The 17,348-nt window shown below is 32.5% G+C and overlaps 1 protein-coding gene across 2 annotated transcripts in view; it reads right to left on the bottom strand.

Moving 5' to 3' along the window:
• REDIC1 (regulator of DNA class I crossover intermediates 1) overlaps window positions 1-17,348 on the bottom strand; it is a 93,880-nt gene that overhangs the window by 64,120 nt on the left and 12,412 nt on the right. Inside the window, exons 2-7 of one of the 2 annotated variants that reach the window (XM_004052958.5) lie at window positions 14,922-14,961; window positions 12,002-12,140; window positions 9,464-9,596; window positions 9,037-9,085; window positions 7,948-8,133; window positions 5,572-5,687 (exon numbers count right to left, since the gene is read on the bottom strand). In XM_004052958.5, coding sequence (XP_004053006.3) covers window positions 5,572-5,687; window positions 7,948-8,133; window positions 9,037-9,085; window positions 9,464-9,596; window positions 12,002-12,140; window positions 14,922-14,961 — 663 coding nt within the window. The remainder of the gene's footprint in view (window positions 1-5,571; window positions 5,688-7,947; window positions 8,134-9,036; window positions 9,086-9,463; window positions 9,597-12,001; window positions 12,141-14,921; window positions 14,962-17,348) is intronic. The other variant, XM_055357457.2, reaches the window with a different exon arrangement.

Consider the following 17,348-nt stretch of genomic DNA (forward strand, 5'->3'; position numbering starts at 1 on the left):
ACTGACACAAGATTTCCTAACAAAATTTTACCAAATCAAAGCCAAGAATACATAACAAGAATAACATATTGTGACACGTGGGATTTATCCCAGGAATACAAGGTTGGTTTAACATTAGAAAAAGAAGAAAAAAAAAAACCTGATGTGGGGCAGGACCTTCTGGGATGATAGAGTGAGGAATTTGGCAAATACTCTCCCCCAAAATGCAATGTTAAAACCAGACAAAATGTGCAAAAACAACCATTTCAGAATGTGTGAAGTAACCAAAGGCACACGATAAACTGAGAAGCAGTACTTCAAGAAAACTACTGAGCCTTAGTAGAAATAGTAGGTGTCCATACGGTTATAGCCTGGAGCTGTCCCTTCCCTCCACCCCTAGATCCATGAGTGGTAGCTCTACCAAGGTTGGAGAGCCCTGTAATGGAAGGGCATCAAAAACAATCATATTTTCAGTGGCAAACCATCAGGGAAGTCCAACACTGCAGCTCCCTGAGACTGTAATATTTGAGAGCAAGCAAAAACCATTAAGAAATTTCATAGAGAAATCAGGAAAACAAATAGTCATAATTAGCTTTGATAAACTCCCAGACCTGAGGTCATCTAGGAGGATGCATACATGTGTAAGGCTGTGTGTATACTCAGGAGAGACCAGAGAGGGCGTCAGGTATCTACTCATCCTTGGGTGAATGTGAGGTGTTGCATACAAGAGGAAGCCTTATTAGGTCTAGCTGTTTAAACACAACTTCTGACCATTCATTAGTTGACATCTAAGCAGTACTACGAGAGAAAGATATACAATCAGCAGGTTAAGCTACCACTTTAAGAAACTAGAAAAAGACGGGCAACCTAAATCCAAGGCAAGCAGAAAAAGAAAATTATAAACATTAGTGTAGAACTTAAAAAATGGAAAACAGAAAAACAATTGAGAAAATTGATTAAACCAAAACTCAGTTGTTTAAAAAGACCTACAAAATTAAAAAATCTTCAGCTACACTAAACATGAAAAAAAGAGAGAGAATGCGTATCTAGAATTAAAGAAGTGATATAACCACCAATCTTACAGAAACTAAAAGGATTTCAAGGGTATACTATAAACAACTTCATGCCAACAAATCATGCAACTTAGATGAAATGGACAAATTCCTAGTAAAACACAAATTACCACAATTGACTCAAGAACAAACTAGACAATCTGAACAGACCATAACAAGTAAAGAAAATGAATTAGTAATTAAGTGTTCTCACTAAAAAAAAGTCCATGTGCAGATGCCTTCACTGGTGAATTCTAAGAAAAACTTAGAAAAGAAATAATACCAACCCTCCACAAATTCTTACATAAAACAGGGGGAAACACTTTCAACTTTTTCTATGAGGCCAGTATTACCCTGATACCAAAGCCAAACAATCACAAAGAAATAAAAAATTCAGACAAATATTCTTCATAAATATAGACACAAAAACCATCAATAAAGTATTAGCAAACCAAATCCAACAACATATGGAGAGGATTATACACCAAGCAGTTTTTTTTTTTAAGACAGAGTCTCACTTTGTCTCCCAGGCTGGAGTGCACTGGCACGATCTCAGCTCACTGCAAGCTCCGCCTGCCAGGTTCACACCATTCTCCTGCCTCAGCCTCCCGAGTAGCTGGGACTATAGGCGCCCGCCACCACACCGGACTAATTTTTTTGTATTTTTAGTAGAGACGGGGTTTCACTGTGTTAGTCAGGATGATCTCGATCTCCTGACCTCGTGATCCGCCCACCTTGGCCTCCCAAAGTGCTGGGATTACAGGCGTGAGCCACCACGCCCGGCCTACACCAAGCAGTTTTTATCCCATCAATATAAGGTGGTTTGACACCTGAAAATAAATTGTTATATATTAACAGGTTAAAGGAAAAAAAAAACAACATCATAATTTCAAGAGACATGGAAGGACCACTTGACAAAATTCATGATAAAAACTCTCAATGCTCTAGAAACAGAAGAGAACTTTCACAACCTGATAAAGGACACTTACAAAAACACCTATAGCTAACATCATACTTTAAAAAAATCATAATTTCAAGAGATATGGAAGGAGCACTTGACAAAATTCATGATAAAAACTCTCAATGCTCTAGAAACAGAAGAGAACTTTCACAACCTGTTAAAGGACACTTACAAAAACACCTATAGCTAACATCATACTTACTGGTGAAAGACTGAATGCTTTTTCCCTAAAACAGAACAATAAGAACATCTGCTCTTGCCACTGCTATTCAGCATTGTACTGGAGGCTCTAGTTAGCAAAGTTAAGCAAGAAAGGGAAGTAAAAATTGCTCCCTGGCCTTTTGGCTAAGATCACATTCACAATGCAGGAAAAAAAAAAAGAAGAGGAAGAAGAAGAGGAAGAAGAAGAAGAAGAAAAGAAGAAGAGGAAGAAGAAGAAGAAGAAGAAGAAGACATCCAGATTGAAAAGAGAGAGGTAAAAATATACTTACTATGGACAATGTATTCCAACATGATTTAAAAAAACCCCTACTCAACTATTACTAGAATAATAAAATTGTCAAAGTCAAAAGATGTAAGATTCACATACAAAAATTAATTGTATTTCTATACACTACCGAAGAATAATCCAAAAATGAAATTGGGAAAGTAATTCCATTTACAAAAGCATAAAAAAGAATAAAATACTAGGAAGAAAGGAACAAGGCTTATATCCTGAAAACCATAATACATTATTGAAGAAATTAAAGAAGATGAAAGAGGAAAAACATTTTATGCTTGTGGACTGTCAAAGTCACTATTGTTAAGATGGCAATTCTATCAAAATTAATCTATAAATTCAACATAATCTCTTAAAATCCAAATAGGTTTGGTTTCTGGTTTTTGGTTTTGCTGCAATTTGCTAAAATTTATATGGAAATGCAAAGGATTAAGAAGAGCCAAAACACTTTTGAAAAAAAAAATGTTGGACTAATACACTTCTTTGATTTCCATACTAACAATAAAGCTACAGTAACCAAGACAGTTTGGTACTAACATAATCAACAGAACAGAACTGAGATTCCAGAAAAAAATCCTTATATTTACAGTCAATTGATTTCTGACAAAGTTGCCAAAGCAATTAAGCAAGGAAAAAATATTCTTTTCCACAAATGTAAATAATGGATTCAGACCCTTACCACACCCAACACATAAAAATTAACTCAAAATGAATCATAGACCTACATGTAAGATCTAAAAGTATAAAACAGAAGAAAATCTTCATGACCTTGGGTTAAGCAAAGATTTGTTGGTTTTGACACCATAAGCACAATAAATGAAAAAATTAATAAGTCGGACTTCATCAAATTAAACCTTTTGCACTTCAAAAAGGTACCAGTAATAAAATGAAAAGGGTAAACATTTCACCAGAGTCACAAATGGCTAATATGCACATGAAAAGATGCCAAAATCATTAGTCATTAGGGAAATGCAAATTAAAAACATGAGATACTACTACACACTGACTAGAATGGGTTAAATTTTAAAAGACTGACTGTACCAAGTGTTGGCAAGGATGCACTGCAATGTTCATACATTGTTAATGGGAATATAAAATGATACAAATACCACTGGAAAATAGTTCGGTAGTTTTTTTAAACTTAAACATACACCTAACAAATGATCCAGTCATTCCACTTGCACCCAGGAGAAATGAAGTATATGTCAAAACAAAGACTTATACATGAACTGTCACAGCAGGTATATTTGGAATAGCCAAAAACTCGGGGGAAACACCAAATGCCCATGAACAGGTAAATGAATACGTCGTGCTATGTCCATACAATGAAATACTACCCTGCAATAAAAAGGAATGAACTATAGATACGGGCAACAACCAACATAGATGAATTTCAAAATAATTACACTGAATGAAAGAAGTCAAACAACAAAAAAGAACACACTATATGATGTCTTATTTAAAATTATAGAAAATATGGGCTAATACAGAGCAACACAAAGCAGATCAGTGGTTGCTTTGGGATAGGTACAAGGGATGTGAAGCAATAGGGAGAAGGGATTACCAAGGTACCCAAATAAACTACTGGGGATAATAAATGTGTTCATGTGTCATTATCTTTGACATTGTCAAAATTTATCAAAGTGCATAAATTCATTATCATAGTTAAACAAGTTTAGTTTATTTTATGTCATTTCATAAAACTGTTTTTAAAAAATGTATTTTAGAACAAAAAAGAACTGTTACCTGGCATTACAACTCTCCAGGCAAGAAAGAATGATGTCATAGACTGGGATGGAACCCATACAAACAGAAATGTAAGTAGATAATTTTAAACTTTATTAAAATACAGAATTGACAACTTTTTTGGTGAAATGGACATTGAGAGTTGAAGGAAAGGAAGGAATCAAGTACAACTTTTATTTTAGCTTTAGCAACTCAGTGAATAGTGGTGCCATTTACCAAAATAAGGAAACTAGGATAGTATGACAGAGTCAAGGTTTCTCATCACATCACCAGGAGTGGGTCAAACTGGTTTTACAAGCTTAATAGATTTTAAAACAACAAACTAGGATTCACAGAATTCCCTATTACCCACAGTTTCATTTTCTGCAGTTTCTGCTTTCCACGGTCGGTCTATAACCCACAGTCAACCGCAGTCCAAAAATAGGTAAGTACAGTATATATAGTAAGATACTTTGAGACCAAGAGACCACATTCTTATAGCTTTTAACAGTATATCGTTATAATTGTTCTATTCTATTATTAGTTATTGTTGTTAATCTATTACTGTCCCTAACATAAATTAAACTTTACCATAGGTATGTATGCAAACAAAAAAACATAGCATATATAGGGTTTGGCACTGTCTGCAATTTCAGGATTCCACTGGGGGTTTTGGAACATATCCCCTGTGGATAAGGTGGCACTACTGTACTGTATATATAGACATCTAGAAAATGAAAGTGGGATTCTATTCAACTGCCACAAATGTGAAAAAGAAATCAGTATTTTTGCAGAAAAAGAAAACAGTAATTCATGGAGATTGTAAAATGTGCAAAATACCTCTGTCCAAAATAATTTTAAAACTAAATAAATGACTCTGGGAGGCTAAGGTGGGCAGATCACTTGAGGCCAGAAGATTGAGACCAGCCTGGCCAACAAGGTGAAACCCCATCTCTACTAAAAATTCAAAAATTAGCCAATTGGCTGTCGTGGCACACACCTGTAATCCCAGCTACTTGGGTGCTAAGGCACGAGAATCACTTGAACTCAGGAGGCAGAGGTTGCAGCGAGCTAAGATAATTGTGCCACTGCACTCCAGCCTGGGTGAAAGAGCGAGACTTCTTTTCAAAAAATAAAACATAAACTTAAATAAATGAAAGGTAGATGTTCATGTTATAATTACTTACACTATTTTAATTAAATAATACATTTTACTTTTTGAAATTTTTTCTAGAAGTATTACTTAGGACTGTTTATATTTTTAACTAAAAATATTTGTGTCCATTAAAATCAAATTTCTAAGTGAAAGTACAGAATGCTACAGCTTCTTTATTTCCTTCAGCATCTTTGCTTACCTGTTTAATCTTTCAAATAATGTCCCAAATCGTGTAGTTTTATGTGATGGACTGAGAACATCTTGACTTTTATTTAATTTGGAAAGCAAGGAATCAGAACAGTTAACAGTACTGAGCTGAAAAAAAAAATTTGAAGAAACTGCCAAAATAGTAAATGTACATATATACAATTGAAATTATTTACCATAAAATGTCATGTAAATGAACTACATTTATATTTTAAAATTGTAAAAATAGTCCAAAATAACGTAATTTTACTACTTATTGAAAACAAAATAAATAGTTTCCTAACAAAAAAATCAATACCAGTATCTGAATAATTGTTAAAATAACAGAGTTGATACGATGGTAAGCTAACCATTTTCTCCAAGTTAAAAATAAAAAATAAAAAAACAAAAAAACACCCAGGACACCAAGATCTTGAATAATTGTAAGTTAAATTTCTCTGACAGAAAACAATAATTTGTCCCAATAAAAGAGCTATACTTGTCTCAGTTGTTCCATTTACTGAGTAACTTTAGATTGCTACTTTAATTTTTCTGAATATCAATATTATTCAGTTCAAAAGGGAGAGTGTAAAGACTATTGTGAAAAGAAGATAATCAATTTGTTAATGTGGAAAGTACCCTATAAATGTAACTTATTATATTGGCCCAACACTAATCTATTCAACAATAATTTATATCTGTCATACATTTGATTTATAACTCATGAAACATAGAAATGAGAAGTCCAACACAACCAATGACAGAATTGTCAGGAAAAAAAAAAAAGGAGAGTCAAAAAGAGACACTGAAAGTCTTTGGGGAAAAAAAATAGACTAAAGCCAGAGAGAGCTTATACTAATGTCTCAGCTAACTAATACATCTAAGAGAGAGTGACAGAGGTGCAAAACATTATCCCTTAAAATAAGAAACAAATCAAAAGAGAAGAGAATATAGTATTATATATTCGACAATACTACTTAACTAAGGATCAGGAAACCCCAAGTCACTTTTTCTTCTAATTTGTTTTTCAACTCATTTTCTTTTGTACTTTATAATTTCATTTTAATTATTTTCACTTTTTTTGAAATTCCTCCAAGTACACTATTAAATACTTCCCTAGTATTTCATGATGTGACACTATGATTGAAAAGGGACATTATCTCTTTTCAGTCTTTTACCATGTTAAGCATAAAATTATTTACCTCTCTGGAGCTCATCATTAACCTGCAGTCTATAATATGTACAGACAAGAAAGTTAAGTAGAGATTACACAGATGTTTTATCCTCTATCCTTAAACTATTTAATAGAGCAAGGATGAGTTATAAGCTGATCTAGAATATAGGTTTTTGTCTTACGAAATATAAACTGAATGGGTAATTGAAAATGTCTTTCATTGCATCATTCGAAAATTATTGGGCCTTTATAACAAGGCTAGCATGGGTCACAGGAATGTAATACTTCATTTTCTCTTATCTGGGAAGTCTTTAATAAAAACTTTAATAAAATGGAATTATATATAACTATCATATGACATATATATAACTGATATGCTATAATATATAGCTATAATATAATTTCTAAAATTTAAAACTATAAATTAATTATAAACTGATTTATAAATAATATATAAATATGTCATAAAACCACTGCATGCTAAAAATAAGATAAATTCAAAACTAAGTATTCCCATTAACAAGACATAGTGTTTGTATAAGCATTCTCCTCATTACCATTAGACATTAGTATAGTAACATTTAATTAAATTTCATTTTTAGTAGATTTCCTGGTATGCTCTATGACAGATGTATTTTAGAATCTTAATATTTATATATTTTATATTTTTAGCTTTAGAGCACACAATGATTGAACAACATTTTAGCACTACATCTCTATATATTTGTATAGTGTTAATTGAAAAACTTAAAATAAAAACTTGTCATCTTTCAAATTATAAAAAGAATCAAGCCATCACTTTAAGAGACTACTACGACATCTCTGAAACTGTATATTGCTATTCACAGGACACTTTCCATATCATGCATATTGGGTCATCATGACATCACCAACTAATCAATTACAGTGGTTATAAACATCAACTACTATATAACACACTGAACTACTTTCAATTCTACTATCAATAGTTTTCTAAGAGAATGATACATTCCAAGATTTTTTTAAAAAAACACTCCAGTTCTGGGATTCACAATCTTCTACAGTGCAAAGAATTAAGTTTTTGATGTAAAGGGAATTATCCTTAATTTATCTCCTAATTTGTTTATATGTATAGCAATTCAAAATGTAAATATTTTAAATCTATAAAAAGAGAAAAAAAGAGTTTCATGAAAATATAATGATATAAAATGCTAAGAACTAATGATTCAAAGGTACCTGGTCATTCTGCTTTTTTTCATATGCAAGTTTCTGAGGAGTAGGTGCTATTCCAGATGTGAAATTTAGTTTTGAAATATGTCTGTTAGAAGGTAACTCCACTGAAAAAGATGATGGAGTGAAACTGCAGTTCTCTATTTTGCTGAACTGAGGGTTAAGCATACTATATGAGTCCATGCCTTGTGACTATAGGAAAGAAGATAAAATCATTTACATTACCAAAATATATAAACTAGAGAAGAGGAAAGTCAAAATAGTGAAATTAAAATAAGTGAAAAGGGCAGGGGTTACAAAAGAAAATGTCCTAAGGCAAGGCAACCCATCAGTAATTGACAGAACTTACTAGGAAGAGAGTGGTTATCAGTGAAGGCTACACTCAAGAGCACCTTTCCCTCTGCCTTCCCTACTGCTGCTTCTCTCCATCCTCCAGCTCCATTCCTGTAGGCTACCTTCTAAAGACAGGAAATCTGAGTTTCATTAACCCATAATCCAGGTGATAAGATTTCTAAGGGATTTTAGTATCATTGCCATTATCTTTCTGATCTAGCTTAACTCTGGCAATTCAAAGGAAAAAAATGATAGCTAACAATATGACATTAGATGTTAAAGTTTCAAGCTTTAATTATAATCTATGCATTTTCTAATTGATTAAAATTTTATTTGCTAAGAAAATTATTTGCTATACTTTGAAAGAGAAATCATCTTGGGATCCACGTGAGGGTTGGACATCACAATTTGATATAAAGTAATCTGGTTACTATGTTTGAACGGATGAATTGCTCAATAATCACGTGAACCCAAAGTAAGAATCCCTAAGTGAACTGTCCTTGGCAGCTCATCAGTAACAAGCAAAATCAAATGTTATGCAAACATAGGCCTAGTCACATTACCAGCAGTCCAAAGAGATTCTCATAAGCAATCAATTAAAATATTCTTAAGGCATAGATTTCTCACCTGGAAAGCTTTTAAAAGAATTAAAGACTCAAAATTTTCTTTAAAATAATTTTCTCCAGTATTCAGACATTTAGATCATTAGGTGGCATATCACAATTGCTGAAATAACTTATAGAATTTTTTTTTAAATCTCACCTGGACTGGGCCAAGATCTTCCTTGCTACTTGGTCTTTGATAGTTTACACTAATGAAAAGAAAAATTTAGGTTAAAAATATAAATTGAAATAAAATCGACTGTCCTTTCCTATATTTAAAATTCACACTGTTCTACACAAAACATATAGAAACCTAAGTAAATCATTACAGGGTCATAATATTACTAAGTTTTATAAAAATTATATTAATACTAGATATAGACATTTTTATGATAAGGTAAGTCAAACAAAGTGTACAAAATCTGGATCATTTGATGAAGGTCTTAATCATTGCATAATACTGTTAACAGCCAAACAAACAAAAACTGGGGGTAGAAGGTAAGTATTTTATACATTTTCGAGTGAGTAAAAGTGTTGTTAATAACCAGTTTAAACACCTAATAATATAAATCCTAGCTAAAACCTACTTGGTTTCTGTATCATCAAGGCAGAGTTTAGAAGGTACACAGTGAGGCGACATTGGAAGTTCTAAATTATGCTTTCTTAGGGGCATTTTTATGTCTCTAATCATGTTCACATGGGTTGGTTTTCTCACAGTTTCTACAATAAAAAATATATAATTATAATTTTAAAATAAGAATAAAAAATTGTAAAAGTACTGTTTAATAAATCATGTTCATTACATAAACATAGATCTAAGAAATTTTACTAAAACATTTACATTCTATCAGTGCTAAAATAAATCATTACAATATAAACAACTATCAGAGACTTTAAAACATATTTTTCTTCATCATCTTATATATTCCTCATTATAGCTGCCCTATTAATTTAGTTCTAATTTTTCTTCCACCAAGATTTCTCTGATCTCCAGACTAGATTAGTTACTATGTTATATATTCCCACAGTACTATATATATTTTCCCTTTCTCTGGTCAGTACTTTCACTTACTCTATTTTTGTGATACACCCACCCAAACTATATACATAGTTATAGTGTAGATTTTATATCTTCTTATAAAACTCTGACTCAAGCCAGGCACAGTGGCTCATGCCTGTAATCCCAGTTACTAAGGAGGCTGCAGTTGGAGGATTGCTTGAGGCCAAGAGTTCAAGACCAGCTTGGGCAACACAGTGAAACCCTGTCTTTAAAAACAAAACAAAATAAAACTCTTGTCTCTCTGGATAAAATAATTGATTTGGCAGTAGCCATCTGACTAAAGGTGAACCAATAATCGTATCCCATTCTGCTAGTTATAAGCAAAATTTTTTCACTGTGAGATTGGTACCAGTAGCACAAGGAAATATTCTTACAGTGGAATTTTAAAATGTGGGACCAGAGAAACAATTCTCAGTATTTCCTTGGTGGCAAAACTAGAGAAGGTGAGTAATATTAGTTTCTTAAGGCCATGTTTTGAGCCTCAACGATGAAGACAGTCTGAGAGAATAAAGTTAATGACTGAAGTGAAAAAGAATCTCGATAGTATTCAAGTCCCTGTTTCGAGTCATCTCTGAGGCCCACTGCACCATCACTCTTCCTGTTAAAGGAGTAAAAAGATAACTGTTTTGAATTTCTGTCATTTGCAGCCATGAGTCCTGATTAGTAAAGCTTGCTTTCTGTTTTATCCTCAGCACCCAATAGAGTACTTACAGTGGGTACCCAATAAAAATATGCTGAAGAAATAAATGAAAAGAAAGTGCAGGAGTTCAGGCCATTATCCCAAAATAAGTCATCTTGCTATTTAAGAAAACAGCAGAAGCAGGAAGGTTACTCTCAGCTTTCCCCTGAAGCAGGTCATAAAACCCTCATTCGAGAAGTGCTCTGGTTATACTTGGAAGAAAATAATATCCCTATCTCTGAAGACACAGGGTCACAAAGAAGAATCTGAACAAAGAGGCCTTGCTAAGATCCCCTTAGTTTATTACTATTAGATCATTCTTTTAAAAATCCAATCATACTTCTTGAGGACTATCCACTTTTTCATCAAACCTGGCAAGAAAAATACACAAGTTTAGCCATTTCTTCCAATCTTAAGATCTTAAATTTCTTATCAAGGCTCTTGTGTCACATAAAACTTACTAAATAAATCTGTATGGTTTTATCCTGTTAATCTGTCTTTTGTTATTGAGGGTTTAGCCATAAACCTAGCAATGGATGAGGAAATATATTTTTATTCCCCTATGACTGGGAATAAAGGTAAATACATCAAAAAGATTTACAACAAAAAGTTTTATTCTCAAAATCCATGAACAATGTATTTATTCTTTCTAAAGTATAACTAAATTTACTTGTGTAAACTGTTATCTGTGGAGGGAGAAAAAAATGACGGAGAAAGGAAATGAGGAAATATTAACAATACTCTGATCAATTTCTATCCCTTCCTGATAAATTTTCTTATTTTTATGCTCTCATTTTTAGCAGTTGTTTTAAAAATTAAATATTAGGCACAAGTTCCTCTAAAAGAGGAAAAATATACTCTAATTTAGCTTGAAGTATCAAAATATATGACAAAATGGACTTTATTTTGCAGTATTAGACTTCTATGATTAACATCCCAGGAAAGTGTAATAAATAATTCAAGTGATGACATAGGAAACTAGTCATTGAAGCAAAAATCTTTCCAGATCTTCCTTTCATACACATCCTTTAAATAGTAAAGAATAGTTAATTTGTTGACATGTATTAACATTTATTCCCTGCTCTCTAGCTAAACTTTGGTAACTACCTGCCTGTATAGAATAATGTAACAACTGTACTATAATAAGTTTAGTGACACCTAATAAATTAATTTTATATAACACATACACAAAATAAAAATAAAAATTGGATTAAGCAACAAAACGTTTTAAGCAGATATTAACTAGGCATCTAATTTAAGAGAGCAACCAAATTTTAAAATTAATTTTCCACATGCTTTGAGCTCAAAAATTACAAACTAATTAGAAGACTAAACATTATTATGATCACATCAAGTTCAAAACAGAATGCAATTGGAACGACTTACCAGGAATTTTCTTCTTGCAAGATATCTGATTTACCATATATAGGTTAAGAATGTCTAAGCTGACAGCAGAATTTTTGACAGGAGATAAAACTCCCAGTGATTTCATTTTTGATTTTAACCTGTGTTTTTCAAAATATTCCTAAAATAATTAAAAATTAAAAACAATGCAGCAAATATGCGGTTTTAGACAGAATTATAAATAATAAAAAAGCAATCATGTTATTGTCATTGACTTGATACTTTTATATTTTGTGACATCTTTATATGTTTATAGATACATTACAATTAATCATAACTTGCAGTTTGCCTAAAGACTAAATTTCACAGCCTTTTATGATCTTCCTTAAGCATAACCTTTAAAACAGAATGCTATAAAGCTATTCTCTGAAATCAAAAGATTAGAAATTATCTCTATATAGAAAGTTAAAAAAATCTGGTAACAGAACAATTCTGACAGGCTAAAATCTTGTTCTTGTTTTTCTACAAAGTATGCTATTCTGCAGACATAGAAAAACCTTAAAAATATGCACAGCTGAGTGCCATTAAAAGTCAACAGAAATGAAGAAAAAAAAAGCTATCTGCAAATTAATCTGCAACCAAAGCCAATTTTGTTTATTTGTTATCCCTCCATGATTCCTAGATGTTTGTTTTTTTAACAAGACTTGCACATAATTATCACTTTATCCAGTTTTTATTTTCTTTCTGTTTGAACTGTTATTATTCTTTCTTATTGCCATTCTTCTTCTTTCAGGTTACATCATTAATTCATTTAAATAAAAATTAACTAATATTTATTTATCAAGCAACTATTATGTGCTAGGTTGTGAAAACATCTTCTCTTCCATTAAATAACTCATAATATAATGCTATGAATGTAATTATAAATGCGAAATTGTCAGAAATGAGAAAAAGCCAAGATGGCAAAATATTTAGTGCAAGAGGTCATAATTTGAAGAGGTTACATATCATATTTATCTTCAAGGAGTTGAGACTCTTTCACATTAACATTTCAGAATATTGTTAATTATAACTTTTAAGTTTGTAAAAATCTTGTAAGAACTATAACAGACTTGCCAATGATCACACACAAAAAAGTAAATGTCTTGTTTTACAAAATAAATAATAGATAAAAGGTATTTGTTCATATTTCATTTGAGTGATCTGGAACTCCAAATTAGACTAAAATGTATTTTTAAAGACCACACTATTGTTAAGCAATGAAATAACAGGATCTTCAGGATGTAAATAGTTTTCCACCTTGAAACAACAACTCAGTCAATGCTAGATCTTGTAATTGATTGTGTCCTGGAATTAAGAAGTTGTTAGTTCATCTGTACAAAGTACAAAGGCACTGTACTTTGTGATGGATAAGACCATAGTGAGGGAGATGATGACACAAATAAATGCAACTGAGTGTGACTGGGGATGGTATCAAATCCTAGGAAAGGTATGGAAATTATTGTTTGGGGATAGGGTGGGTACAGGGAAGGGAGGAGGACATGGAAGACTTCTTTGGAAATGAGTTCTAAGATAGATGGATGAGTCAGACCTATCCAAAGAGGGTAGGAATATAAGGTTCCAGGAATAAGGAAGAACAATACAAAGACTGTCAAAGGGACTAAGCCTTTATTCCAGGAAACATGTTGAAGAAGTTTGTCCCATATTATCCAGCCATCATGATAGCCTCTAATATCTGTTCCAAGAAAGAACAGAAGTATGTAACTAACTGATTAACTTGACAAGACTAAGCTCAATTTTTTTGTCAAGTCTCACTTGGTAAAAACAACTAGAAAACAATTTGAAAAGAACTAGAAAACTTTCAGAAACTAAGTAATCAAATTTTAACTTGAAAACAGTCATTAAAAAGGAACAACCAGAGAGATAGAAATAAAATCTGGAGAATGTACCAAAGAAAGAACAGAAAGAATTTGCTTTGTGTAGGAGATGACAATGTAATAAAATAAATCAGACTGACAAATATCCTTTCAATTGAACAGCATAAAGTTCATTGTTGACTTTAGCAAGATGACCGACAAATGAATGGGATGCAATATAAAAGGGGATAGCTGGGAAGGAAAAGAATCCAGAGACTGCCACTATCCTGCTTTTATAATATCACTCCGTTGTTTTTATTGAAATTTTACTACCTTTGATCATATTAACATTATTGGGTTTTTTTCTTTTTTAGAACTTTATATAAAGGAATCTTACTGCTTATATTCTGTGAGTTTCTTCTTTTGCTCAACATTATGTATTTGAGATTCATCTGCATTAATTATATGTAGCTTATACATTTGCACTGCTATGCTATTACTTGCATATGCCATAATTTGTTTAACCATTCTACTATTCTACTGCTAATGGATGTTGGGGCAGTTCTCTTTCCCTCTCCTTCCTTCCCCTTGCCTGTCTTCTTTCTCCATCTCTCTCTCTCTGTTTGCTATTTCAGCATAACAATGACCCAAACAAATCTTGTACATATCCAAAAGGGCACATGTACAAGGGTTTCTTTGCTCAGTTGTAAGGTATATACATGCTTAGCCTTACTATGGAATGCAATCAGTGTAATAAAAAATAAAGACAAAATAAATGGAAGTAGTACACAGGTTATGACACCATTACTGTACATCATTTATCTAGGTAATAAATGATTATTTAAATTAGAATACCAATACTCAGGTAGTGAGAAGTGGTCAGATCTGGGATACATTTTGGAACTAGAAGGACAGCAGGAATCAACAATGATCTTTAAGTCTCTGACTGAGCAAAATACGTGGCTACTCAAGCTATCAACAAGGATGTAGAAGACCAAAGGAAGATGGCCTCCAGTTTCACTTAGGTGAATGTATTAGTGGTAGAAAAGCACTTCAAGGTCATTAGTCTTATAAGGCTGACAAAAATAAAAACACTTTTTCTTTACCTTTTGCTTTCTTCTTTCCTGCTTGATCAGAACCCTGGACCTGAAAAAAGCGGCAGAATAAAATATATAGTGATCAAAGAAATGGCCTTTAAGACAATCGCCAGTTTAGCTTAATTGAAGATTTAGAGTTAAAATCTAAAAGTGTAGTATCATTGCATTTTTTCTGAAAAGAAACTATAAAAATATTCTTAAAGTATTTATAGTATGATGTTTCACAAAATTTTCTTAGGAAATCCAATATCTAATAAAAAATACTGCATGCCAATGATGAATAATTAAGTATAAAATAAATCTGAATTCTAATGCTAAGATAAGCAAAAAAAAATGCATTGGAAAGAATATATCCCTGAAACATTCTTATCTGATAGCAATATTCTCTGTCAACATTCTTCTTTTTCTTTGTATTTCAACATTCTACTGAAATCTACAGAGAACAGAGAGGAAGTTGAAATCTATTTGGGATCTAAGGAAATGTGAAGTGTATTGCTAGAGCAACATCAGTTACATTAATATATCAGCCATATGTACTTGAAATTTCATATCTATGTCTTAATATGTTCAGGCTGCTATAACAAAATACTATAAAGCCAGGGAGCTTACCAAGAAGAGAAATTTATTCCTCACCGTTCTAGAGGCTAGGAAGTCCAAGATTAAGGCACCAACAGATTTGATATCTGGTGAGTGCCCACTTTCTGGTTTACAGATGACATTTTTTTGCTGTATCCTTATTTGGTAAAAGGGGTGAGCTGACTCTATATAGCCTCTTTCACAAGGGTATGAATCTGAATCACGAAGACACTGCCCCTGTGACCCAATCACCTTCCAGAGCCATCCCCTCCTAATATCATCACCTTGGGAGTCAGGATTTTAACATATGAACTTGGGGGAAAGACAAAAATTCAGACAACAGCATCTTCTTTAAAAAAAAAACACCTAGTAGTTCTGGATATGCTTTGTATCTATAATCCTTGGGCCAAATACAGCACTGAAGACCAATGATAGTGCAGTATTTAATGGTTATAAGATATTTGTTCTATTAATAACAGTGGAACACTATAAAATATTCATGACAGTATTACCAGATTTACATAACTTTTAGACATGCATAACACTATGGTCTCAAATTCAAGATTTATGTAAGAATAAGTAAAATGACACTGTGTCTTAACTGTATACTAATATCAAAATAATAATTGCTAATACTAAATAGCATATATCTTCCACCATTCTAGATACTTCAGACACTTTACATGTATAAGCTCATTTAATTCCATGGCAACTCTGTAAGGTAGGTTCTGCTTCTGTACCCACTTTACTGATGAGGAAACTAAGGCAAAGACAGGTTAAGTAACTTCCCCAAGATCACACTGCTTATAAGTGGTAGAGGCAAAATTGAAATCCAGGGTGTCTGATATTGGAGTTCTTAGCCAAAACTGCCTTTCAAGTATGTCAACTGAGAATATACAAAGTTGTTCATTTTTCCCAGTGATTTTGATAAACTTTACCAATGACAATTACTGAATACCCCTGACTTTGCTACTTATTGAATATGTTCTTTAACATACTTCCCATTAACTTTGTTCCCCCATGCAAGAACTAACCAGGCCCAACCCTACTTAGTTTCTGAGATCAGGCACGTTCAGGGTGGACTCGCTAGAGTCCAGCTGACTCATTAGCTATGTCTTAATTGACTATTTGAACTCATTGAACAAAGAACCCTATATATTCTGCTGCATGCAGCATCATAAGTGTACTGCTGCCATTCAAACTTTACAAAGAAAAATGAAAAAAAATTTCATTTTACCGACTTATTTGCTAAGACTAAGGAGGACCTGAGAAATCAGTTTATTCTCCATCATTTTAAAACTCGCAAAGCTTATGCACAGAAAGTAAAGTGACTTTTCAAAGTTCAGAAATATAAAAAGTATAACAGAGCTGGCAATATTACACAATCCAGACTAAAAAGAGATAACAAAAATAAATGTTTATTGTATAAGCAGTTTCCACGTTATAGAGCTCAGTAAAATTAAGAAATCAAAGTAAATATAGTCTTCATATATGTATGCATTGTGTGATTTTATTCCAGGCTGATTTTCTCTTATCCAGGACATTCATGGCTATCACCAAATTCTACATACTACTTAATGCCCATCCCTATGTGCCTAAGAAAAAAATTGATTAGGTATTTAAGACCAATATCTACATCAGCCTAGCAATCACTAGACTGCAGTGAAAATGAAAAAGGATTCTGACATATATGTCAAAGGTCATTTCTTAAACAGAACATTTTAGATTATTATTAAGGCTATCACTGTTATTAATAGAATGATATGTCCACATAAACTAAATATTGTCCCGAATATAGTCACTCTCAATTATTTGCAGTAAAGAAGAAGAGTGCATCAGTCAGAATTCTTATAAGCAATA

The sequence above is a fragment of the Gorilla gorilla genome, chromosome 10 (assembly GCF_029281585.2).
Source record: "Gorilla gorilla gorilla isolate KB3781 chromosome 10, NHGRI_mGorGor1-v2.1_pri, whole genome shotgun sequence".
Classification (NCBI taxonomy): domain Eukaryota; kingdom Metazoa; phylum Chordata; class Mammalia; order Primates; family Hominidae; genus Gorilla; species Gorilla gorilla.